The 25399-nt window shown below is 43.2% G+C and overlaps 3 protein-coding genes across 5 annotated transcripts in view; 1 reads left to right on the forward strand and 2 right to left on the reverse strand.

Annotated features, from left to right (window-relative positions):
• Positions 1-16506, reverse strand: LOC311265211 (uncharacterized protein). Of its 2 annotated transcripts, none has more exons than XM_084366617.1 (4): positions 15987-16506; positions 7160-8065; positions 6624-6929; positions 1-4374 (listed from the first exon to the last, which is right to left on the reverse strand). In XM_084366617.1, the coding sequence occupies exons 2-4, from the start codon at positions 7980-7982 to the stop codon at positions 2357-2359; spliced, it is 3147 nt and encodes a 1048-aa protein (XP_084222743.1). In that variant the 5' UTR covers positions 7983-8065; positions 15987-16506; the 3' UTR covers positions 1-2356. The 2 variants fall into 2 exon arrangements, with proteins under 2 accessions (XP_084222743.1, XP_084222744.1); XM_084366618.1 differs by lacking the exon at positions 15987-16506 and adding an exon at positions 12827-12880.
• Positions 15720-25399, forward strand: part of qars1 (glutaminyl-tRNA synthetase 1) — a 16865-nt gene continuing 7185 nt past the window's right edge. Inside the window, exons 1-3 of one of the 2 annotated variants that reach the window (XM_084366619.1) lie at positions 15720-15819; positions 24386-24590; positions 24994-25144. In XM_084366619.1, coding sequence (XP_084222745.1) covers positions 24480-24590; positions 24994-25144 — 262 coding nt within the window. In that variant the 5' untranslated portion in view covers positions 15720-15819; positions 24386-24479. Of the gene's footprint in view, positions 15820-24377; positions 24591-24993; positions 25145-25399 lie in introns of those variants that run through there. The other variant, XM_084366620.1, reaches the window with a different exon arrangement.
• Positions 20856-24054, reverse strand: ogg1 (8-oxoguanine DNA glycosylase). Its single transcript, XM_084366621.1, has 7 exons — positions 23686-24054; positions 23207-23571; positions 22942-23121; positions 22293-22471; positions 22048-22195; positions 21868-21917; positions 20856-21776 (listed from the first exon to the last, which is right to left on the reverse strand). Exons 1-7 carry the CDS (start codon positions 23793-23795, stop codon positions 21576-21578), a joined length of 1233 nt encoding a protein of 410 aa, XP_084222747.1. The 5' UTR covers positions 23796-24054; the 3' UTR covers positions 20856-21575.

The following is a 25399-nucleotide window of genomic DNA, read 5'->3' on the forward strand; positions in this document are numbered from 1 at the left end:
TCAAGTTTTCTCAATTTTATTTGAATCCAGACATGAAATGCAGCAAGAAATACAAGAACAAAAGTTCAATGAGCAAAAATCAAGAAATGAATCTAACACTGTTTCAGCACTGTGACTAGAGGGGGGCACATTAATTGTATTTTCTATGGCACTTACTGCTTTGTGGAGGGGACAACACTACGGGTGCTGGAGGTACCACCCTGTTCATTGAGTAAAAGAGGTAACAGCGAGAACTGATACAGTGAAATCTCACGGGCTCATTGGAATGTAGACAACAACACAAGGCCATTGTACTGTAAATACTAAACAAGTCAAGCATCTCACATCACTGGGAGGTACTGCAAGTCACCTCGAGGTAACCGAAAAACAGGTCATGGACTGGCTCTCATCAGGAACAGAGGCAGAAATGAATGTTTTGCTCCAAAATATATTATCCAAGTTTTTCCACTTTGGATAAATGTAATTTTTTTCAAATGTATCATGAAGTATTCACAACAGAAACCCAAGATAAAACTGCAGTGATTTTTTTTTGTGAGAACAAGGCTCAGTTTTTTAAAAACAAAATAAATAAATGTTGGAACAAAACCTTTCAAATGTTAGACAGAGGAGAGAACCGCTGGGCTGTTTCCAGGATCACCAAACAGATTCAAGTTCATAAACAGACTGTGAAGTGTTTTTCTGTTTCATTCCGATGTCTTAGTCATAGCCATGAATAAATCGTTTTGTAAAACCTGGATCATCACGATCATGAGCACAGCCCAGAAAGTCCTTGACATAACCCCTTCAGTCACGCATCAACCGTCACAGCTCCTCGTGTCTTAAACAGACCTCAGTCTGATGTCACTATACTGTAGCATAACTGTCAGCGCAGCTCAGACACAAAAGCAACACCACTTTAGATTGTCTTTCACAGTAACAACTACAACTATGTTTCAAATACACCTTTATTCATGAACATCAAAAAATAACATTATTTACATTGTTGCTTATACATCATATATTTGAAAGATATTTCCTCTTGAGTAGTAAAATACTTCAGTCTAGTGCTCAGGCTTACAGTTTAGTGCTCTTTTATCGAGTTAGGTCTAGTATAAGAGATCTGAGGCTCATGCCAAGCCAGTCATGTGGGGTGCAGCCTTGCAAAGCTGTGCAGCTTTTTAATTAGTTAACATATCAAACAGTCGGAATTGATTCGGTGCAACTGACAGCTCGTGATTATAATATTCTTCGTCAAATTCTGTAAAAATGCAGTCAGTGGCGATAATTGGACATAATTACTGGTTTGCAAAAGCTTTGTCCTATAGCAAAAATAAAAAGATGAAATCTGTTAAGGTGAACGCTTGAATTTCATTTTGAAGGTTGACTATTTCTCCTACAGCTAAAAGCCTCAGCAACAATTTTAAATGTAAGCATGCGTCTCTGCATGTTTTCCGGCCGTTGTTTACCGCCCGTCTCTTTACGTAACCGGCTTCACATTGACATACAAGGCAGACGGGACAATGACAGCAGCAGCATGATAGCTTAGAAGTAGTAATCCATAGGTGAGTCACGATGACACTAATAAGACGCGATAGAGGGTTAACCCAAATAATGGGTTTATAAAACCATAAAAATAGCACAGAACAAACCGAGGTTATGTATGGCACATCTTTACATCACAAAGCAAGCTGGAATATGAAAGACAGAAAATAAAGTCTATGAAGCAATGAAATTCACAAGAGTTGATATGTTGACATTTTTTCAAAGAAACAATAGAAATAAGACCTACGGACACTGAGAGCCACATTTTTCCTCTACCCTTCAAACCTGCTCAAACTGAAACTCTCTTAATGGTGTTGTTCCCAGACAGGAAGTTGGCAATCTAAACCTATTTAATCACACACACTCCCCACAATAAGGTTCTTGCTAAAGAGCCATTTTTAGGACTTCTGGACTGTATTTATGGTCCCAGTGTACTTGAAGATGTACCAGTGTTATGCAGGTGTGTGTTTAAAAAAACAGGAAACAAAAGAGAGGGAGATAATGTGTTGTTGAGAAAGAGACGAGAAGAATTATGCGTGTCATGTGTTGTTTATCTGTGCTATATCTCCCAGTTTTACTCTCAGAGTAAAAGGTACCATATCTGTTTCACAAACACTGTTTTTAAAGCCTTTAACGAGGTAAAAGGCAACTAGATGATATCCTTTGAGGTCATCACCCAGAAACACTTTGAAATGATTTCCCTCTTCTAAAAATAAATCATTTTTCTGCAGTACACTGATCAAATTTTTTCCAATATTTGTCTTGGTTAGAAAGAGTATTTGTTAGATGGTTGTGTTTGATGTGCAGTCATTGGTCCTCATGTCCGAGGTTTGGTTCATAGATCAATAATTTCACTGCTGACACTAGCAGAGTCGTCATGTCGGCTGACCTCCAAGTAACTGCGGGATCCCACCGGTCTCCCGGCTCTCCCCCGCACTGTCTCTGAGTCTGGGGTGATAAATGGCCGTGTGTCGTCCACTCCATCTTCCCCCAGATGCCCTGTTGATGTTCTGGAGGGACGAAGTGACACGGGGCAGGACACTGATGAAGGGACGCTTCCTACCGTGTTCCCAGCCCACCTGTGTCCCTGGTGGGAGGGCGTGGGAGGAGCAGTCACTTGCCTGCTGGGCACACTGCTGAGAACGCTGCCCCCTAGTGGCATGGAAGACTCTGTTGGGGCATCGCTGCTCTCAGACATCTGAGGATCACTGTTCCTGCGGAGCCAGGGACCCTGGCTGACCCCTGAGCCCGGGGAAGGGGACTGTGAGGCTTGGCCGAAAGGATGAAACAAGCTCCCTCCTCCAAGCAGGTGTTCCCTGTGCAGAGCCTCGTCAATGCTGCGGGTCAGGTCGATGGGAGATGGGGGCCGCAGATCGAACTCATAAAGAGACACTGAAGTGTCCCTATCCTGATCCAGACTGCCACTTACTGAGCGCTGTGGAGGTCTGCCCAGTGCCTGCAGTCTCAGCAGGGAGCCTGTGGAGCCGTCGGATATGCCTCGCTCTGCAGAGTGGCCCCTATGGTTGCGTCCCCGGTTGCTGTCTTTGACGCAGCGTGGCTGTGCAATGGCCTGCTCGTGGTTCTGGTTCCTGATCAGACTCTTACTGATATCAGCTCCAGGACGTTCATGGCCAGCCCAGTTATTAGGCATCTCCCCTTGTCCTCCTCCTCCTCCTCCTCCCACCCCATTACTGTCAGACTTCCTACAGGGCTTCCCCCTCAGGCTCTGGACTATCTTGGACCAGCAAGTATGTCTCTGAGTGGAGCCTACAGACTGACCAGGGGAGGGCAGGTCTCCAGCTGCTCTGCCATCAGGTCCACCCTCATCCCTTCCCTGGCAACCCTGAGGCCTCCAGAACACCCAGGAACCAAGGAGTAGGAGGGAGAAGCCCCAGGCCAGCTCCAGGAGTCGGGCCCAGAAGTGCACCAGCCACCAGCCCCAGTTAAAACGAGTCCAGTTTCCTAACAGTCCATAGAGCCATAAGGTGGCATGAACATGCAGCCCACAGCACAGTGCCCCCAGAACTGCACAAACTGCCAGCACTCTCGCCAGGATCACCCCACTCCTCCTGCTCCCTGTCCAAGTCTTCCTCCTGGCCTCTTCAGGAACTCCAGGGTGGGGAACTGGAGGGCAGCGTAGACGTGGAAAGACATAGCAGAGGAAGCCCAGGCAGAGACCCAGACCCCAGCACAGGGACAGGACCTGCAGAGTGACAGGCACCACGGGGGACAGGGCTGGGGAAAGCAGATCAGCAGCCAGCAGCAGGGTACACTGTAACACAGCCAACACAGCCACCAGAGGAGGACGCTCCAAAGTTGAAGGGAACACACTTACTCCTGCTGCCTTCAATGCCAGCAGTGCGATGGCGGCCTGTGTCCACACCAGCAGGTGTAGAGGCAGGTTGTAGAGGGCTGTAACTGCAGGGCGAGGGAGAAATTTCCGTGTCCCATAGGGGTCGATTAAAAAAAGAGCTGCCCTGAGGCCTCCAGCCAGAAACAACAGAGCGTTGGCGAGTGCTAGCGCCCCTCGATGGGGACAGTTTGTGCCAGGGGACAGGGTGAGGCCGAGAGCAGCACCAGCAAACAGGAGGAGGAAGAGGCTTGCCGAGCCGTAGACATGCAGCTCCCACGCAAAAGCCAGCGTCCGGCTCAGGTCCCCCCAGTAGAGAAGCGTGGCATTAGGGGAGGGGCTGGCGCTGGGTGAGGGGGCTGGATTATAAGTACTGCGTGGAGCTTGGTGAGGATGTCCGAGGAGGATGGAGCGGTTCCTCTTAGCAATACCAGGCTGATATGTGGGGTTTAATCTTGTTCGGGTGACAGGTACGACACCTGTGGCAAGAAAGGATGAGGTCCCTGGCAAAAGAGAAGCAGAGGTTTGGTTTTTCAGCTTTTTGAATATATGAAACTAAAATGTTAAAAAAATGTAAAAAAAGTACATGACATACAATATTAGAGCCACTAGGGGGTGTAGCTCACCACCAAAGTGATGAGCTACAACCAACTGGCTCCCTCAGCTCTGTACATACATCAACTAATTCCAGCATGTCAGGATTATCCTAGCCAAACTAACTGCCATTCACAATATGATCAAAATAATCATCAAAATATGCTTAAAATGCTTAAAATGACACTAAGACAGACTGGAATCACGTTACCTTATATTCTGTTAAAAGATATTTTTATTGGATGACAGGACACACATCTTGTGGCGATTCAAAAGAAATCAAGAAATCATTTCAGGACTGTGCTATCGAGCTCGTCATTCACGATTATCCCGATAATGGAAATTTACCACGTCCAATTTATCTTGAGTGTTTATATCGCAATCTTATATTGTCATTTTCATCAAAGAAAAAAAAATGATGACGTCAAAATGATCCTCTACTCATGTTTTACAAGTAGAAAAGCAACCATAACACGCAAAAATGTCAGTAGGGTTTGAACACCATGCCACCACATCATTCACATTATATCCCTAAAAAGAGAGTTATTGTGTGGCTTGATTGGATTAGATTATGTAATTAACAAGAACATCTACATTACGTAACACCGAACAGTGTCACAATGCGGGCGCGAATGGGGAAACTCTCCTTTCAGATTTGCCGAATTATACAGTGCAGAACTACCGCATGGGACAAGACAACACCTTGACAATGTGGCATCTCATTATCTCTCTATTTCGCTCTCTCCCTCTCTCTCTCTTTTTCTCATGAACACACACACTTCTATTTGTTCAAGGCACTCCACCTAAGATTCCTGCATAACCCTGGAAACACCCAACCACATAATAATCATGGGGTCATTCATCACTGTGCGCTTTGTGAACTACTCAACTGTAAAGATAACACTTGCCATAAAAACACCACCAAAGACCTGAGCGAGCACCGGGAAATAATGTGAACACTACTACTAAAATTTAATTACAGGAAGACGGCAAACATGAAATATAAGGAAACTGTGACTGACAGGGAGCTAAGAAACAGGTGAAGCTTAAAGGGATCTATCTAGAACACACATGCATTTTAACTTGATGGATGGTGGAACAACATAATCAGTGGTAAAACACTCAAACCATCGGCCCCTTGGACAGCTTAAAGCACGTCCTCACCGTGCAGAAGACACCCATAAAGCTGACACACTGACTAATGACTTGCTCCAACATGTGTCTCACTTCCTGGCTCTCTCTCTCTCCCTCGCTCCCTCCTTTACTTTTCGCTCACATAGGCGGGCACTGCCTACAGATCACAGACACACTTCTTTATTTATATAAAGGTATGTTTTACTTCCTTCCCTCAAACTTCTTTTTTTCTTACAGGAGCAAGATCCAGACACATTCCAGATGTGCTGATCACATTTCACAGCTGGATACACTTAGACCTACCCCTACCATCGAGTTCTGTCTTTAACGCACACACATAACACTGCTTACCCTTGCTTTATATGTCCACATGTTGCAATAAACTAAAAAATAAATATCCGTTTCCATCTCATCGGACTCGGGTACAGATATGAACGTACAGCACAAATTTGTACTGCCATGGATGCAATACTTTCAATGACCTTCCAAGGGGCGTACTTGACTTTAAATGTACTCATGAGGCATAAGAACAAATGTTTAAAAGTTATTAAGGTGTTGTTCTCATGATATCTAAGAGACTGGCTCGTATGCCCCATGTGTCATGCTTTTCCTTTTCCATCCACTTTTTTTCTCAACTCCCTCCCTTCATCCCTGTGCATCTGGTTTTCATTACCATCCCCACTCCCTGCATTTCTGTGCCTGTACCTTTCTTCTACCACCCCAATCTGCTCTCTCATCGGTATTCCCAACAGTCTCTTTTTGAACCCTACTTTCCTCTTGTCTATCTCTTTGGCTAGCTGCAATTCCACCCACCCCCTCTTCACCTCTTGCTCATACTTTCTTCCCTTGCTGTCTCTACCCCACACAACTACCACCCCACTTTCCATGGAAATGTTTTGCTGCTTTTTCCCTCCCTTTGAAGCCTTTTCCAGATTGTTCCAGTAAAAATGTCCCAGCTGCACAAATAACTCTATTTCAAATCACCAAATGATCAAGTACAGAGCACAAGACCCTCATGTCTTACCTGATCTTGATGACTGTATAGTTGGGCTAGCTGTATTTCTTCCTAGTTGTCTTGTTTTGTTGGGTTGATTCGACGTTTTGACCTCCTGTGTAGTAGTAAGCATACTAGTCGCAGATGTAGTTGTCACTTTCAATGTCGTGGAGTTTGAATGCGAACCACTTTGGCCATTAACAGGTTGTGTCATAGTCTGTGACTGTTTATGGACGGAGCCAGTGGTGGTAGTCGTGGTTTGGGGTAATGTCACAGCAGCAGACGTCTCCTTTGGAGTAACTCTGGCGGTGGAAAGAGTGTTCGCTGTCAGTTCACCTAAAAATTGTAGAAAAGACACATTTAAAAAGAAAACTGGTAAAAGAAGAACTGATTTAACTCATTTACTCAAGCAAAAGTATTAAAACTAAAGTAATGAGCCTGTTCTAGATATTTATGTTCAAATGTAGGCAGTAAAAGTACAGTAACAAAGTATTTGTACTCTGTTAGACATGGTGTAAAGATTGTGACAGCACCTTACTCTCATTCTAACATGTTGGATTTCTCACCTGGTACTACTACAGTCCGAGGTGTCGTCTGTGTTATCACAGGGGACAGTGTGGCTCCTGTCTTTGACGTCGCAGAGATTTTGCTGACTGTTGTAAGAACAAACAGGTCAGGCTTCAGGGTCTGACCGTCCGTTGGTAGCGCATTTACATCAGAAACTTTAGCTATTGCGGTCTGCGCTTTTGGCTGATACTGAGCCATTTCATCACCGACCGTTGGCAGAGATCCAGGTGATTCCTCCTTCACAAGCATCACTGTTGGACTATAACCTGATCCCAAACCCTGCAAATCATCATCCTCTGTCGCTTTAACTGATTCCTCCTCTGGTTTTCCCGCATTTACTGGCTTATCAACCGCAGACTCAGCGACAGCAGAGGAGGGCAAAGTGGGCAGAGGTGGTGTGGAGAGTTTTGTAGTAGCGTCTCCTTTTGTTAAAGCCCTGATGATTGCTAAACTAGCTGTATCAGTCCTGGGCCTGGAGGCAGTTGGTTGAGTTACTATTGGCCCGCTGCTGAGGTTCTGCGTAGAAAGGGCAGATATAAACGAAGGAGGCGACTGTGCAGTAGGTCGGGGAAATATTTGCTCCTGTTGCACTGTGTTCATAGTTGTCAGTCTATCTCGAGCTGTAGCTCTGATAGGCACATCGCTGCGCCCTCTGGGAGGCAAAGAAGGCCAGAATCTAGCAGTCTGCTTGGTTGGCTGAGGTGAAGAATTACTCGGCAGGTCCAGGCGGGGGAGGGAGGAAGAGCCGATGATGGTCTGGGCTTCTAAAGGATGGAGAAGAGAGAGGAGGAAGCCCAGGAAAAGGCGAGACACGGGAGCCATGGTTTGCCTCTGAGTGGTGAGCAGTGACTGGTCCCTCTGGCTGTCTGTCTGTCTGTGCGTCACAACATCCTTCCACTGCGTTTCTGTTGACAGAGAAAAACAGGTATTCTTTTACATTTCACGATATAAAACAACCTATACAAAAAGCACTGTAGGTATGAAAACATTGATACCACGCAGAATTTATTTAGTACTAATGGTCCGTCGCTCATAAAATAGTGTCTTATTTTAGGAGTGCACGTTGCATCCTTCCGATGCTGATTCAGAGGGCTTGTCAATGACACTCCCACAAGGTTTTAGCAGCATGACACCAGTGGAAAGACACAGGGTGTGGTAAGGTGTACAGTTTCATAGTACATGGCACATATGCTGACAGACAGATGCAGCTTGTAACTTATATAACAAGTAGCACCACAAAAATGATCAAGCCAAAAAATAAAAAAGATTCGTCACAGATGGTTTTATTCAGTGACAGACGGTCACATTAACTCTTTTCCTCACTATCTCTGCCATAAAATGTTCTTTGGATGAATGTCAGTTTCCTTATCCTCCATCGTTTTTTGGTTCCAAGCAGCGGGACTCTTCTCTTTTTCCTGAGAGTTCTGTTTGAGTCATGGATGCCAGGAGCCGACAGCTGTACCCTCTGAGTGTGCTGAAGCTCAGAGAGCCCAGTGACATAGAGAAGGCCCCGGGCCCTTGAGGATTACACAATGCTACGAGTCATCGAGCTAAACAGCTGCCAGTCGCATCCCCTCAACTTATCAAAAAACACCCCTTTCGTAAACCTCGCTTGCTCAAACCGGTCTCTAGCTATGACTCACAGTGGGAGATAACCTTGGGGGCGCAGTCGGGATCATACCGAAACTACAGCTGAAACATGAGGAGGAAAAGCACAAAAAATAGAAATCAGTGCCTATGGGTGAATTCATTCTGCTGCTTATGACTCACCTAGGGCCCATTCAAAGCAGCAATGTCTCACTCACTCTGAGAAACTACTGCAGCTGGCAAATCGTGCTCATGAGCGCATGTAAGGAGGGCGTAATATATGTGAGGATATGGAAAAAGCATGTTGAAGTGTGTGTGGACAAGGGGTCGGTCACCAAGCAGGAAGCCGCACAGCATACTGTACGTATGTGAGAAAATAAGTGCACAAAAAGACGGGGCTTGTGTTTGAGCTAATCTTGATTCAGTGTTACTAAGTGTTGGTGGTGCTACACATGAGCAGCTGACAAGAAAACTGTCCATGAGCAGAGTAATAGAAGTGGTTGTATATCTCAATCTCCACCTATTCACAGTAGCCTCAATGTTTATTTTCCTTCCTGTCTCAGCCACCTCTTCAGCTCTCAGTCTAGTCGGCTGTTGGCCAATTCACCCTCTGATTAATCCCTGTTTTTCCCCTTTATTGTTTTTCCTCACGTCCCCTATTAAACTGGAGTTGTTTCATCACAGTCCAACGACATGTTCCTAGGTGAGGCTTGAAAGAGGCCCTTGATGATAGGGAGATAAGGTGGATGTAAGAATGCGGAGATAAGAAATATGAGTTTGGTCACGTAAAGGAGAGGCAGGAGGGGGAAGACGGAGATGGAACGGCTGAGGAGGGGTGGTGATGGTAGTGAGGCTGACAGTGGAGGGTACAGCGAAGGAGGGAATCTGTGACAAAATTAAGACTGAGGGACGTGGTAAGGGATTTAAATTTAGACGATGTAGAGACAGCTAGTTGATAGAAACTGACAGGAACTATGAGTCACGAGGGAATTATGTTTCGAGATGAACAGGTTTTGTTGTGGTCCAAGCAAAGACACGGCAGTCTGTCCAGGAAGGCATGCGGAGAAGCTGAGCCTGCTTCACCTTTCCACGGAGGTTAACTGGCAGGTGCACAGTCCTTGGCAGCCGCAGATAAACAACCTGACTGTTGAGAAATGGCTTTTTGTAAACGTACCACTATCATGATTCCAGAGTAATCCAGCGTGCGTCAGCGTGGGTGTTTACATGAAGGTAGGTAGTAGAGATTAATGAGTCTCAAAAGGCATTTCGCCATATAAGCTTAAGTGAGAGGAGCGAAAGACTCTGCTGCTGTATTTGAAACGCTGTCAACATTAATCTCATCTCCACACACGGCGCCATAAGCACAAACACACACGCACAGTAGTGGTTCCCCACAGTGTTTTCCTTGACTGGATTTAAACAATTTGACTTCAATTTCCATTGAGCTAATACAAATGGAGTACGTTTAGGCTGATTGGCAGCTCCTCTAAGCAGTCTGAGTTCAGCTGGTTTGGGTTTTGGCTCCAATGTAAACCTATATGCTTTCAGCCCACCATCGCACATCCATTGTATGTACTACAACCCCTTCGACAGTCTGTAAAATACAGACACACACTCTCACAAATAAGACAGCCGTCCCTCTGTGACTGTCCACAGGGAGAAAGGCAGATGGGTGCACGGCCACTGAGAGTATTTTTATCATGTTGAACCCCTCGGGGCCGAGGGACACGTCGCTCTGTATTTAATTTGCAGTGGGTCTTGCATGTTGTGTAGATGCTGTCACTCTCCCTCTCTCCCTCTTGCACAATACGTTCTTTATCCAGAGCAGGAAATGCTCACACGGATAATGTCCAATAGAACAGCAGCAAGCGGCAATCTGAAGATTACTATAAACTCCTTGCCCACATTATAGACCTGTTGGTTATACAATCACATGACTAGGCACAACAGCAGCTGTTACTAATCGGTTAATCACTACTGCAGAGAGTGATGTCATGTCTACACCAATGCATGAATATGAGTAGTTACTGTCCGAGCTTTATATAAGGACCCATGCAGAGGGGGTTGGGGTGGGCAGTGAACTTGGAGAATCTGCCTCTTTCTTGCAAATGTTCTCTCTCCTCTCTGCCAGATTCCAGACAGTCTGGCAGTGCAGATTTTCCATTAATTTGCGTGAACATTTCCAGAGGCGGACATAAGTCTGTTTGTGAACAAAAAGATCTGTGTCTGTTCACAAAGGCTTGTCTAATGGACATTTGTCTCAATCATTGCTGGGTACCAAACTTCAATCCATTTTGCATATCTAGTCATTTTTGGAATCACAATTCTGCTCATTTTAGACTGTAAACGTATTTAGGCAAAGGTCTTGTATTGTGGTTTCTAAAATAAAGGGTTTTGTAGAAAAACATGTTCATATTACTCAACTGGCGAAAGACTATTATTACGAAGTAAATGTTGATTGCACAATGTCACGGCTAAAGAGTGACAATTCCACTTTAAAGAAAAATACAGAAACAAATACTGATGACCCCACGTCACTTACACACTTTTTTCTCTCTTGACGTCACAATGTTAATGATTAATGATTAATCGATTTAAAATATATCAACCGACAATCAGAGACTGTCACAAATACATCAAAAAGTATTTTGTTAGAAATTAGAAATACCTGCTTATCTAATATAGCAAAGTAACACAAAATACTGGTATGAGAAATTGCACTTTTTAAAAATGCAAAAAGACCTTCGATACCAGCTGATGTTATTATATTTAAGCCATTTAGTAGCTTCAGCATGGGTTAGATTTTGTTGGCCAGTTGTTCAATAGCAACAGACGGGAGGTCCACTATTAAAATGAAGTCATTATTTTGTGTTATTTAGTTTATTATTCAAGTAATTTGGTGTTTGCATTACCTGTTCGTCTAACTCCTTAATGGAGTTTAAACAGTTTTCAAATGGAAAAACTTCCAAAATAATTTATATATCATTAATGATTAACCGATAATCGATCGTTAAGGCAGCCAACTATGGATTAAGGAAACTGCTTAAAATTTGCATCCCTGTGATGGACTGTCCAACACTGCCATTACAGCAAGCATTCCTAAAAATGACCTAGCCCCAGTCTCCATCAGTATATGTGCGATAATGTGGACACACGCTTTTGCTGTGTGTCAGTGCATGAGATTACAAGACCATGTTGACAGTGTCCGTCACCTGATTTGACTCGTATTTAATGTCAAGGTGGCTCGCTAATGAGCAGGACTTAACACTGAAAGTCACACATGAACAGAGAGGCTCTCAGTTGAGAAGAAGAGCTCATTAATGGAGGACGGGGGAAGCACACGACTGGAACAGTACAAAATAAGAACAGACCGGATCCCTCCAAAAAAAAGACAAGAAATTGACAGTAAGAATCAGATTACAAGGCAAGAGAGGTAGAGTAACAGGGTTTCTGCAGTGACAGCAAGAATGGACAGACACAAAGAGCAAAGACAGAGGAATAGTAATGATGGACAGAGAGACAAAGAGAGGGACACAGTGACAGCCAGAGAGGACTGGAATAAACCAGCAGAGAAAGCTGTGTGTCACTGTGGACCTCTGCACTGCAACGCTTCCTCAGCCTGACAGAGCAGTTAACTTACTTGCCATGCAGATGTATAACTTGTTTGTACTGTGCCATGCAGGGGGAGAGGTGAGACTGTGAAGCAGTGTACGTACGTGAATTTGTGTGTACGTGAGACAGAGAGAGCAACAGAGCAAGGGGGGAAATGGGAGAGGGAGTATGTGCGGTTAACTTGGTATGCCGGTAGTGGGGGAGGTCGCTGGTTTGACCGTTAAAAATTCCACACCTTGAAATAACATATGCATTGCAAACAGCCCCCCACAATATTCTCTGGCTTTTTTCAATAAAAAACAATTTAATAAAACAGACATCTAACTTTTCAGTTTAAATGACGTTGATTTAGATATCAGGAGATATACGAGCTCAAAGATTCTCCAGGAAATTTTCCAGGCGAGGTCACCCAACTTCCAGACCTCTGCCTTAGATTAAAAGCTGTCCATTTAGCTCGTAAGACACACCAAAGCCTGTTAAAGATGCCTCCCTTGTGGCGCTCTCCTGCCTGGGGGTGGGGGTGGGGGGGTGGGGTGTCAAAAATCCAGTGGAGCAACCGACCACACAGCGAGGTCATGCCATATGAAGAGAGGAGGCTCCAGAACCAATCGTGGATGCTTTTGATCCCCGGGTTGAAGAGGATGTCCAGCTTGAAAGTGCTGAGCCCCGAAACATCTTTGACTGATGTTCCGCCTTCATGCGAGCCACAGATCAAAGGCTGAAGGTCAGCCTAAAAGGGTGAGGCACTTTTACTGCACTGTGACTCCACCACACAACACACACCCACACACACAACCCTGGCTAAAAAACACACGCTGTGAATATTGACATGTGATAGTCGACCATGCAAAGTAAGCTCACCAGAGAGTTTGCATTGTCAACATAGTTCCAGTGAATCATTGTGAATTGAACTTCAAATTAGCGCGCACACATTCCCAGAAACACACCCTTGAGAGATAGCGAGTGCGGTGACTGATTGGGACAGCTGCTAAACCATGTCAAGCCGCAAAACACTTTCAGGAAAAGAGATTACAGGCATTTGCGAGTCGTAACTGTGTGCCTGCTGCAGGGAGTTAACCACAGCTAAACTTCAACCCAAGAGACTCTCACATTGTTCCAGCTGGATGCAATAAAATGACTGCTGCATTAAGTGGTGTGTGGCAATCACTACATCTGCAGACAGATTGTATTTTGCACATACATGTCCTTGGTGCATATTAACAAACTTATAAAAACCTAATTATGCATTTACTGGACTACTATCACCATAAAAGTACTCAGAACCAGACTGTGTCTGGCGCTTGGTAGGTTTGTGCTTCAGTGATATACTGAAGTCTTGATGTATGTTTAATTTTCCACTATTATGACAGTCCGGGACTGCCTGTTCTGGGAAGTTTGTTATGTCTGCTGTTAACTGGAAGGTATTGTTTAACTGTACTGCCTGCTTGAAAGTGTCTGGCTCAGAATATGGATGAATGATCACTGTTTTTTACAGGCTAAGCCGTTAACATAAACCATTTATAGGCTACTCAATACTGAGGCATGTAGTCATGGCTCATCATCTGTCTTGTTGCACACTTTTACTCTTTCAAAACCCCACTTCTCTGTGAAGACGCTATCAAAACAGCCGGTAAATCTCTCTTGAGCTGCTTTACAATTGGATAGGGCCCTTTTCTCTTGTCAGTGGATCAGGGTGTGCTGTTTTTCTTCCCAATCCGAGTTGTCTGGCGGGTCTCTGCGTTACACCCAGTAGCACTGTGGAGCAGCTCTGCCTGCACGCTCTCAGTGCGTGCATGGCGCATTTGTTTCCACCTTTTTGCCTTCTCCTTCCACTGAATGCGTTCAAATTCTGATAAGGAACAGGTGAATCCAGATCCTCTGAGTGCTGCAGCCATTGTGCTTACATGTTGAGGCTGGACAACTCTCATAAATAAGCTGTAAACACATACAACACCCTGCGCACCTGCCAGCAGTGGTCTAATGGAGAAATAGTACCCCTCTTGTTGCTGTTTCACCAAAGCATATTTACAGTCAAGCCTTTTCAAATGACGAGGTTTCCTCTTCCTAAGTTTCCTGGAACATTCTGGCATTTTATATTTGCTATGCAAATTGACTGAAACCCGAGAAGCTATAGCCAGAGGTGTGTAACTGCCACTCAAAGTAGGATCATTTCAAAGATATATACGTTTCTAGTGATGGGATACTAAGAGAGCTGAATCTAAGGGTCGACTTTTAACGTAAAAATGGGACAAAATCAATAACTATAGGTGAGATATTATGTTAAAATATTACTTTGGTGAAAGTGAAACTCATCCAAACGCATAGTACTTGAGTAAAAGTCTTGAAGTATCCAACACTAAATGTACTTAAGTATCAAAAGTACAAGTAAATTGTACATATATTTACATGTACACTGTATACATGAGGTCGATGGATTATTGACATGCCCGATTATTGTATCTGATATTCAGCATATTCTGATTATTGGAATCAGTGTTTTTGTTGTTTGTTTTTTGTTTTTAATCCGACTGCTGATAGAATAAATTAATTTTAAGAAATGCACTACTTTGACTCCGCAGCAGCATGAAATCTGCAAAGTAACTAGTAACTAGAGTTATCAAATACATGTAGTGGAGTAAAAAGCACAGTATTTTCCTCCTAAATGAAGTGAAGTGGAAGTATAAAGTAGCAGAAAATGGAGACACTTGTACTTGAGTAAATGTACTTAGTTACATTACATGATTTCATCCTCCATACTAGCTACGTTAAAAGGTGCACTATGTAGTTTTGGGAGGAAATATGAATCAGAGGAGAAGGATTTTCATTGACTGATTTTTTTATGCCTAAACAAACTGAATACTTTGTTTATATTTGGCGGACCCTGCCACCTTTCTAGCTTCAAACAGTGTTCTGAGGACATTATTTTCCCTCTGAGTACACCTTGTTTATTAAGTTATGGGGGAAAAAACAATATTTCCGAATTTGTATTAATAACTCATTAATATCATAAATATTACAATGTATAATATTGAGTTTGAATGTCTTCTCCAAATCTACACAGTGCCCCTTTGACGTTACACCCCCAAAATTGGTAGTTAGCCAGCTAGCCTAAGTATCTCACCTGTAACCTAGCTTAAGTAAGCTAGTTAGCTAGTTGGTAAGTTAGTTGGTAAGCTATAGGGTGTCCATATAAACTTAAGTTATAGTATTTTTTTAAATCTTGAATTTAATAAAGGGGCTATTAAATGTTAGTTTTTGTATATAACAATCACCTGCCGACCTTATTTACCGTCGGTCACGAAACGCAGCAGCTAAAGGCTACATGTCCGTTAACGTTCCCATCCCAACGGCAGGAAGACAACGTGATGGCTCCAACTGACAGAATGTGCCCCGCACTAACAAAGCGGACATGATTAATCCCTCATGGCCAACAACAACAAATAGAGGAAACCGCCTACAGGTAAAATGTGAACCCCCCCTGTGCTGTGTTAAATTAACCTTAATTGCCTGCAAACCTGAACCGACGGTCGGTACCGCGGCACAGGTAGGAGCAGCGTCACGCGTGGATCACTGCGCCAAGTCTCGCCGCATAGCAGCCACTCCACAACTGTTATCTCAAGTCCATACCTGCGGGTCTGTGCGGTGCGGCTCCTCTCCGATGGCGTCCTCTGCGGCAGCGTACGAGGACGTTCACATACCGAAAGCGGGAGAAAAAAAAACGTTTAGTCCAGGTTCAGCGCCTTGTGGAGGTGAAAACGCTCCTCTATCGACAGAGAGGTTGCATTCAGCAGCCCTGTACCGCTGCCAGCTCCCTATCCATGAGCTAGTAAGGAGATGTACGCCCCCTCCAGCCGCTCCATCTCTCTCTACATCGCTCCCTCCCTCTCAGCTTTTCTCTTTTTTTCTCTTCCTCACAAGCGGATAAACACGATCGCCTCCAACCTACCGCCTGGCACGCCTGTTACGCAACAGCAGTCCGGCAACGCAGTTTCACATTGAGCACACTTCATCTACCTTGTTCAGAGAGCAGCGTGTTTAGACAGTGCCCAGTGGGAACATGACGACACTGGCATTGACATCATCACCACCATCACCACCACACAGCATGCAGTGCTACTATCCATAAAGCTGGAAATAACCTTGCCAGTGCTCTAAATTGGGGGCTGTTAACGTGGTGTGGAAGGAGTGTCATGTGGAGACAGGTGAGAAGTCACCTGACATTTTCTGGCACCAGGAAAAGGAGGCCAATGAGCTGGGAACAAAGGTGTGCATGAAACTCTAGCTCCCTCTCCTCTCTTGCCCTCCAACCAGGTTTTTGCATAAAGGGGAGCGAGGCCATCCAGTGCCAAGATGATACTGTTTCCTCATGCTGCACCTTGGCTTCATGCCTCCTCTTCATCCCCCCCTCTATCTGATTGTCTCTCGGCCTTACACAAACAAAACACACCAGTTTGGACATGCACGCGGCTGAGGCTGCAGCTCTGCCCCTGCTCGAGCCCAAATTCACACTGTAGATTCCCCAGGAAGCCTCTCTGTACCTGTATTTTCTCCGTGTGTAGCCCATTTGTCACGTTTATTAGATCCTACAACTCACTGTACATCTGAGTCCTAAAATAACCCGTGCAGCTCAGAGGATTGTCCTAATGCCATTACATTACTACTGAGCCAGCAGGAGAGGCAGTGAAGGGTTGGGACACAAAGAGCGGGAACATTTCAAGATGGTAATCACATTATTAAACATGGATTATGGCTAATATTCCATTGGGGATAAGATATCAAACCCTATACGTATATAACGACACCATAAAATATGAAAAAATAGGGGAAGGGAAAGAGATGTTATGTAATTTAGATTATAAACACATGAAGGTATTTTGTTTGTGCGTTCACAGCTTTTTATCTGCTGTTCACCCCATGTATGTTTATCATACAAACTGATTGTTATCCAGTTATGTTGCTGCTGTAACAAGATTATTGTAATCCGGTGTACCAGAGAGGGGTCTAATTCATCCGACATCCTCAAACAATAAGAAAACACCCAGAGGTGTCTTTCCTTCTGCACGGCTGCCCTCTTACTCTTGTCTGAACGTTTAACAGCATTATTGGAAAACGAGCCTGAGCTCAGCGAGGTCTGAGCATCGGCGGTCCTGTGCTGCTTCACTGAATAAAATTAGACCTTTCTTTCAAAATTAATGCCCTGACACGAGGCGACTTTTGTCCTCCTGTCCCAGTTAACAGATCCCAATTAGTCTTAAAGGAAAAGTTCACCCAAGAATGAAAATTCACTCATTATATACCACTATCTACCTAAGTTAGGTAAAGTTTCGTAGTCCACAAAACATTTACAGCATTCTCCAAAACAACTGAAGAAGATGTCGTTTTTAAATATGATAAATTAATTTAAAACTAGAACTCAGTAGAGCGCATACCTCAGTCCCAAGGTGAGAAGAGCTGAATTTTCATTTTTGGATGAACTTATCCTTTAAGGCCCAAGTGCTCAAACCCACCGTTTTGTCAAGCAGTTGATGCTATAGGTGACTGTACATTATGACACAGAGAAGCCTCAACATCGTGGTCCTCCTCTTCAAGTGTAAAAAATACATTTAAACTCCTTCCTTCCTTTTTATTTTTAAGATTTTGATTTTCATCTATCATGAAACATATTTTTTACATTTGTATTGTTGCTCTCTGTCTTATTTTGTGGATAAAATGATATTTGTTGAATTAACCGGAGAGGTAATAAGTTTTTTTTACACTTATATTGCTGCTTTCTGTGACATATTGTTGATATTGATGAGCTTCATGCAAAGTAGTGTTCATTGCATTTTTAAAGCAATGAGCCCTCTTCAGAGTTTATCCATTAGTCAATTAATAAAAGATTTTTATCATTATCAGACTTTTTTTTTAAATTAAATAATTCAAATTTTTCCTTATATCTTAAATAACCCAAACTTATAAGTGTATGTTTGCATGTCCCACTTAGATGAAAGAAGGTCAGCCCAGTGACTTATATGTATATCACCCTTGAGTGACAACTCTTGATTCATATGGGCAGTTTTTAGCGGGCTTTAAATAAAGTGAGAGGGAAGCAGTATTTAAAGCTCGCTAAATGAACAATTTCTTAAAAAGGAGGGAGTTCTCTGCACTGACATACAGCGAAACCACACATGGAACTCATCCTATCCCACACCCATATATACTAACCGTGGATAGTGTTTCTACACCATCTTTGTCCAGGAATGTGGTGAATACATTCCACTTAGTCATTTGAATTGATCCTATAGTGGGGGCTTTGAAATATAACTCTGGGGCAGACGTTTCTCTCTCCTAATCTATAAGGCATTGAACCTAAATCACAGCCAGCCAAGTGGAGATCCTATCAGATGGTAGAAAGTATTAATTTCTCCACAAAATAAGCCTCTTTCATTAAGAACAGCCAAGACCTTCGTATGCTAACATCCATGCACACATATGAGTCAGAAAAGCTTCAAATCTCCACTATGTCTGCCGGCTCCGTGCTCTCAGTATTTCTTCTCTGTGGCTTTCCCCTCGCTCTGGTTGTCTAGACACAAAAGAATAATCTCCCCAACTCAGGGCCCCAAAGACAGACTTCCATGTGGGGACCTCACCGCCCGTCCCTCAGGCTCCCCCACGGCTGCCTGCAGCAGCATTGGGTTTCACCACATCTATGGTGAATCAACACAAGTCTCTTTTAATTTTATCCATTTTCGGTATTGTATCAGATACTGTTATATAATACATCTGTAGCTATTCAGGAATAATAACATCCATCATTTAAAGTAGCAGACTGACTGTGGATGTGCTGAGACCATTTTTGGGCTCATAGGAGAGAAGAAACTTACTCAGAGTCTGGATGTGTAAAAAACAATAAATAAATAAAACTGAAAATAATAATCATTACTTTTAATAAGATCTCCTCCCAGCTTTAAAATCAATGTCAACATGACTATACCGAGAAAAAGTACTGAAGTTTTCAACCGTGCATTATTATTATCCAAAATCTGACACAACTGTTCATACATACCTGTTCATACTTCAATGTATATTACATAACTGAATATACATTCCTATATTTGATGTATTTTACCATAACTCTTGGCCACTTCATTGAAAACACCTGTGGAATGTAATGTAATTCAATACAGCTGCGCTGCTACAAAGTTGATAATGCCTATCAAGGTAAATAAACTCTTTTTATGGCACTGTCATAGAGGTGTTTATTACATTTTATTGAGGCCGCAGTTAGTGGAGGTGTTGTACTGGATTATATTGAGAGGTGTTTCTAATATTCTAATATTAATACAATAAAAAATATCTATCTATCTATCTATCTATCTATCTATCTATCTCACCTTTTATATCATGGTAGCTATCTCTTCACTATCTCCTGTTATTAGGCCATTGTGGGTAATGTTGCGGATCACTGAACAGTACTTCCTTATGGTGATACAGATATTTTGCATAATTTCTGCATCAGTGTGATGATGTACTTTGATTTGTCAAATCCAGTGAACAACCATCTGTTTGTTTTATTTGTGGACCGTATTTTTTTTATGATTTTCCAGAAAATGAATAATATCACGATATACTGTATATCAATATGTTTTTATAAAATTCGATATACTATGATAGGCAATTTAGGATATGTCCCACACATCCCTCTACCTCAATTATGACAGAGGCCACTTCTCACATCCTGTCACTCAGAGACAAACCAACTCAGTCTTGCTGCTGCACATCTGGAAGTAGAAAGAGGCCCTTTCCCTTTCGCTGCAGTCCAAAGGTGGCGCCCCCTGGTGCCTGCAGGTGCACAATTAGAGATGTCCTTTCAACTAAACAACTCCCGAGGGCAACACGCAAGCTGAGACCCACCTCTTACATAATGTTCAGGCTACTGTTGTCTTGTTTTAGTCTTTGTGTGTCAACATGTGTGTGTATGCAGCTTTTTCTTTAAAATTCATGTCAGCACCTCCAGCGCACTTTCACCTTTCTGCCTTAAAAAAAAAAATCTCTTATTCTCTGATGTCTATTTTTACTCCTCTTTTCTTCTTCACTGTGACTCTGCCCTGAAGCTGGCCCCCAGCTTCTGTCCAGCTCAACTGGAGTGGGGATGAAAGCTGACTCACATATTCATTACCACGCACGGCTGCACACTTCAGCAAATAAACAACATCTATGGATGCAAGACGTGCACACGCTGATATGCACAGAATGCAACGACTACGTGCATGATGCACCTGCTCACTAAAGCAAACATGGAACACAGCTTTCAAATTAGGTCAAATAAAGAGGTTTGATGGCCATGAGGGCTGTTGCGACATTTGAGGATAATTTCTCTCTACATACAATTTAAATGAACTAAAATATTGCTCCCTCATTGCCATAAAGGGCCAGAAATAGGTCAGACACCCTGAGAGACATGTTCAAGTTGCACCAGAGACAGTCAAACTGCCCCCCAGATAACTGCAATCCCTGCTATAAAAAGACCAGCTGACACGGTCAGCTAACGCCTATAGATAAACACATAGACACCATGAGTTACACGCAACCTTTTATGAACCAGACATACTATTTTAATGCAGGGAATGCACTGAAGAAATACAACACATAATTTTGGTGGTGGGGGTCTGATGACCTTTTCAGACATGCATACAAATGCCATGACGTGTTGTTAGATGGTGTAACAGGACCCACAGGGCATCACAGAAAGTATTCACCCAGGGAAATAATGAGATTTGTTCTGAAATTTAAAAAAGGCCGGCTTTAGCAAATGACCTACTATGATGTTATCTTTCAGAATACATTTTGACTCATGAAAACTGCCACCTAGAGGCCTTTTCTGGTAATATTAAGCAGAAGTGAGAGCCAGTATGACAGTGATGGTCTCAGTAGGCTTGATGACTCTTCTTATATGGACATTTTCCCTCAAAATACGTAAACAAAAATAGGAAATATGTTATTTTGTCTTTTTGTGAAAAAACACAAGTGTGCTGTATTTTTACTGTAGTAATGAACTCACAGAACATACAGAATGTAAACAAACACCCCGAGTCTTTTTTGTTTAAACAATACTTTGTTTTATAAAAATGTTCCTGACAAATACATCTTATATACATTTCATTCCAGTAGTTTTTCAAAACGAAGACGGACAGAATTTGTGAAGTGTGTGTGTTGACCTCACAACACGCCCTCATTCTAGACAGAAATCTTTGCTTTCTTGTGACGCGCTGACTTGGTTTTAATGTTCTTCACAGTTTCATTTTCTTCCGTTTTAATTTTTGTTTTTTCACACGCCACCATCACTTCTTCCTTGACATGTTCCTCTTTCTGCGGTCGCTTCAAATGTGGCATCTCCTTCAGCTTTTGGAACTTCTTGAGGTCAGCACAGAACAACACCTGAAACAGATGAAAACACTGTGGTTATTGCAGACAGACTGTAAGAGACATGACAGAAACACACTGACAAATACTGGAGGATAACACTCACCGACTGTGCCCAGCCTGCATAAGGACCCCACAGCTTTCTGAAAAAGTCCCCTTTGTAGAAATAAAACATTGGACACTGTGTTTGCAATTAAAAAGATTATTAAAAATCATTATTCTATGTTTACAAGCAGTGTAACACTGCAAACATTCAGTACTAGTGATGAGGTGCATGAATACTTACCAATTTCTCTGTGGAGTTTGTCTGTGATGCTCTTTTGTGCAGTGCCAGAAGTGTAGTTGTAGTCACGTTTAGCAATCTGCCACACGTGTGTGTCTATAGGGACAGCTGCTGCCTTGTCCAGGGACATTAGACATACACAGTCTGCCACCTACAGGGAGAAACACAGGTGATTGTTACATGTTACTGATACAATTAACTTAATTTCAGAAATATGTAAGAGGCTAGAGATTATTTTCCTACTCTACCTTAGTGCCCACACCAGGGAGTGTACGCAGAGCATCACGGGCCTGCAGATATGGGGCATTGCGTAGGCCTTCAAGCCACTGGAGCCCGTGGGTGTCCAAAATCTGCTTTGCACTCTGCTGCAGGAACCGAGCCCTGTATCCAAAACCGAGATCCCTGAGACAGGCCTCTACGCTGTTGTCTGCCAAGTACAATGTATAAAACTACCCAATTAGGATGACAATATCTTTTTTTTGTTTTTTCTGTTTGATAATTAAGTAAATTCACATTCACTAACCCAACTTAAAATGACAAATGGCTAGTGAACATGACTCTCAATTTGCCTACTTCACTCTATGGTTTAAGTATATGTTTTTCTACATTGCTAATTGGTAAATGTCAGTTTCTCTCAGCTGCATCTAATATCAAGGCACTTGAAGGAAGAAATAAACAAGACAGACAAAGCTTGAAGCTGAAAATATTGTTGCAATGCCCACGATATAAATCAAGATCTCCTGGTTGGATTTTGTACCACTGAACCAAAAGCGAAAGGGAAAGAACAAACAATATAATAAAAGGGTCCTGACTCAGTTGTGAACCCTGCACCACTGATACAGTGTTCTTGAAATGTGATAATGAGTAGAAAAGGTCTGTGGAGAAAAAATATAGCACCTGCAAGCGCAGACAGGGACGGAAAGTTGTAGTAAGAGGTCTGATCCAGTTGGCACAGTGGAGCGCCCAGAGCCTGGCACAGCCTCTCCACCATGCCCTGGATGCGAGAGATATGGTTGTTGGAGGTACAAATAAAGGAAAACAGGCATTCAGTCGGGTCCTGGCGCAGCATTCGCACACCTGGGGAGAGACCAAATTATATATTTTAGACAATATTGGCTCAGTCATCACTTGATGTGTAATAAGAGAGACCATGCATGCACACCTGTAAAGATGTCTGCAATGCGCTTGAAGTGGGGGTCTGCCGCTCCCCATTCCCTGTACAGATCCACCAGCTTCACATTTAGCTGGAAGTAATCTCTCAGCGTCTCTTCCTCCTCCTCAGTGTGCTGTGCTAAAGTCACAGCCACCGGTTCCTTCTCCTCCTCCTTCACAGCAACTCTGAACCTCTTCTCTGACTTGTTTTCCATCTGGAGAGCAACACCAGCTTTCCTCTTCCTGTCACATTCCCCTCCATAATTGTCTTGGTTTTGGTAAATGTGGTACCAAAGAGAGTCATCTGTTTGGGTCAGAGTCCAAACTCGTCCTCCGATCACTCCGGTCCAGTGGCCTTCTGCAGTTTCTCTCCAGCTGTGGGTTCAGATGCATAAAGACACATTTGAGCATTTAAACTGTATTAGGTCTGTCCTGTAACTCTCCTGTACGTCGTGATGACAGCAGATTACATCAGTCTGACAAACCTACCGGAAAGATTGCCCACATGCAAGAGTGAGATCCAGCCGCAGCTCTGACTTAACACAGGGGAGACATCTCCACATTTTTGCCCCCGATGGTAGAACCGCATGTTTGGCCATACTTGTTTTGATGCTAACAATTAGCTTGCTATCTGTTTAGAGGTATAAACAAAGCGTATACGGACCTACCACAGAGCCTCGATACTTTTAAAAGTCATTGTGGTATGATCTGTCGTCTGTGGCAGCGTGACACAAGACATAAACAATCATGTAAAGTGACTTTACGGCGATCAACAACCTCAATTCACGTTTGAAACAGTCCGTATGAAAACTTTCGCAGAGTTGTTTTAGCTAGCATCAGGAAAATGGACAACAAAGACCTTACACTGCGTTGCAAAGCTGCGGATGTTGGAGAAGAAGAGTTTTCAAAAAGTGCAAAGTAAAGGTACTTGAATTATAAAATGGTATCTGATATAAATAAGAACTGATTCTAGTCCTAATTTCATGTTAATAATTACTGAAATGTCATTCTGATGCAACATTACTCAGATTCCGGTAGCCCTTCCCTTACTGATGTCAACACAGCTGCTGATTGGCTCTCTTGCTCGTAGTAGGCGGGAGCTCATTCGCGATTGGTCAGTGCAATCCGTGCCCGCCGTGTCCCATTGGCGAATCCTCACGTACGTCATTTTTTTCTTTGAGGTGTACAGGAAGTCGTCGTCCCTCCCTCTCCCAAACGGAAAGTAGTGTGCGGTGGTAGCGTGTCTGTGTGGCTCCTGTCTAGCCGGTGAATACGGTGGAAAAATGGCGGATACGGTGGCACTTTTTACTTCCATCGGGCTCAGTGAGCAGAAGGCGAAAGAGACGCTGAAAAATGAAGCGCTGAGTGCTTCTCTGAAGGACGCCATTGTTCAGGTACGACCCACATTTACATTATCAGGAAACTCAACTTCCTGGGGGGGAACAGCTGTCAAATGTGACTTGACATTTACTTTTTCTTTTAAAGCTCATTTGATGTATTCAGCCTCAGTTTTTGTCACTTTTAAAAGGTGCTTTTGTTGTGTTTTCAGAAGCACCTACCTATGAATACGTTTCTGTTAACTTGTTAAAGATAAGTGAGAAGGTGTAGTGGCAGGGGTCACTGTATTTTCATTTTCACATTCCTTAGGTTGTGTGACCCTCCCAGGCTCAAGATAAGGAGAATAATTCCACTGATTTTCCCTGTCTTGTCTTATCATTAGCACAGTTTATTAGCTCTTGACACATTTCGAAAGAGAAAACAATAAAAAACTGGTCTATTTTCATTTGCTTTCAACAGGCCCAGCGTGTCTGTGGAGCATCAGGAGTGGACAAAGCCACGGGGACATTGCTGTACAGTATGGCATCTCGCCTTAAAGACACCAAACGCCTGACCTTCCTGTCAGACAGTATTGCTCAGGGTAAAATCTGTACAGAGCTACAGCTGGCAGGTAATTTCTGACATGTTGTAACCTGACTGGTCACAGCAATAAATTAAAGGGTAACTCCACCAATTTTAAACAATAAAGTGTGTTTACAGGTCTTGAGGAGTACTACTGGATATGTGGGGGGAAAAAAGTAGTATAAAACCTTTTGTGGCCCCAGAAAAAGCTGTATGTAATCTAATAAATTGCTTCCAGTGATGTAACTCGTTGGCTAAGTTGCACTGTGGGTAATGCAGGCATCAGATTTTGAAAAGGAAGAAG

The sequence above is a fragment of the Pagrus pagrus genome (genome assembly GCF_965226575.1).
Source record: "Pagrus pagrus genome assembly, chromosome: 11".
NCBI lineage: Eukaryota > Metazoa > Chordata > Actinopteri > Spariformes > Sparidae > Pagrus > Pagrus pagrus.

What these genes read in the sequence shown, in the direction of transcription:
- LOC311265211 (XM_084366617.1), bottom strand. Translation starts at nt 7,982, where the DNA reads ATGGCTCCCGTGTCTCGCCTTTTCCTGGGCTTCCTCCTCTCTCTTCTC. An exon ending in TCGGACTGTAGTAGTACCAG is followed by an intron (nt 6,930 to 7,159) that starts GTGAGAAATCCA and finishes TACAATTTTTAG; the next exon opens with GTGAACTGACAGCGAACACT. An exon ending in TATACAGTCATCAAGATCAG is followed by an intron (nt 4,375 to 6,623) that starts GTAAGACATGAG and finishes CTCTTTTGCCAG; the next exon opens with GGACCTCATCCTTTCTTGCC.
- ogg1 (XM_084366621.1), bottom strand. Translation starts at nt 23,795, where the DNA reads ATGGCCAAACATGCGGTTCTACCATCGGGGGCAAAAATGTGGAGATGT. An exon ending in GCATGTGGGCAATCTTTCCG is followed by an intron (nt 23,572 to 23,685) that starts GTAGGTTTGTCA and finishes CTGAACCCACAG; the next exon opens with CTGGAGAGAAACTGCAGAAG. An exon ending in TCCCTGGTGTGGGCACTAAG is followed by an intron (nt 22,196 to 22,292) that starts GTAGAGTAGGAA and finishes TTCTCCCTGTAG; the next exon opens with GTGGCAGACTGTGTATGTCT.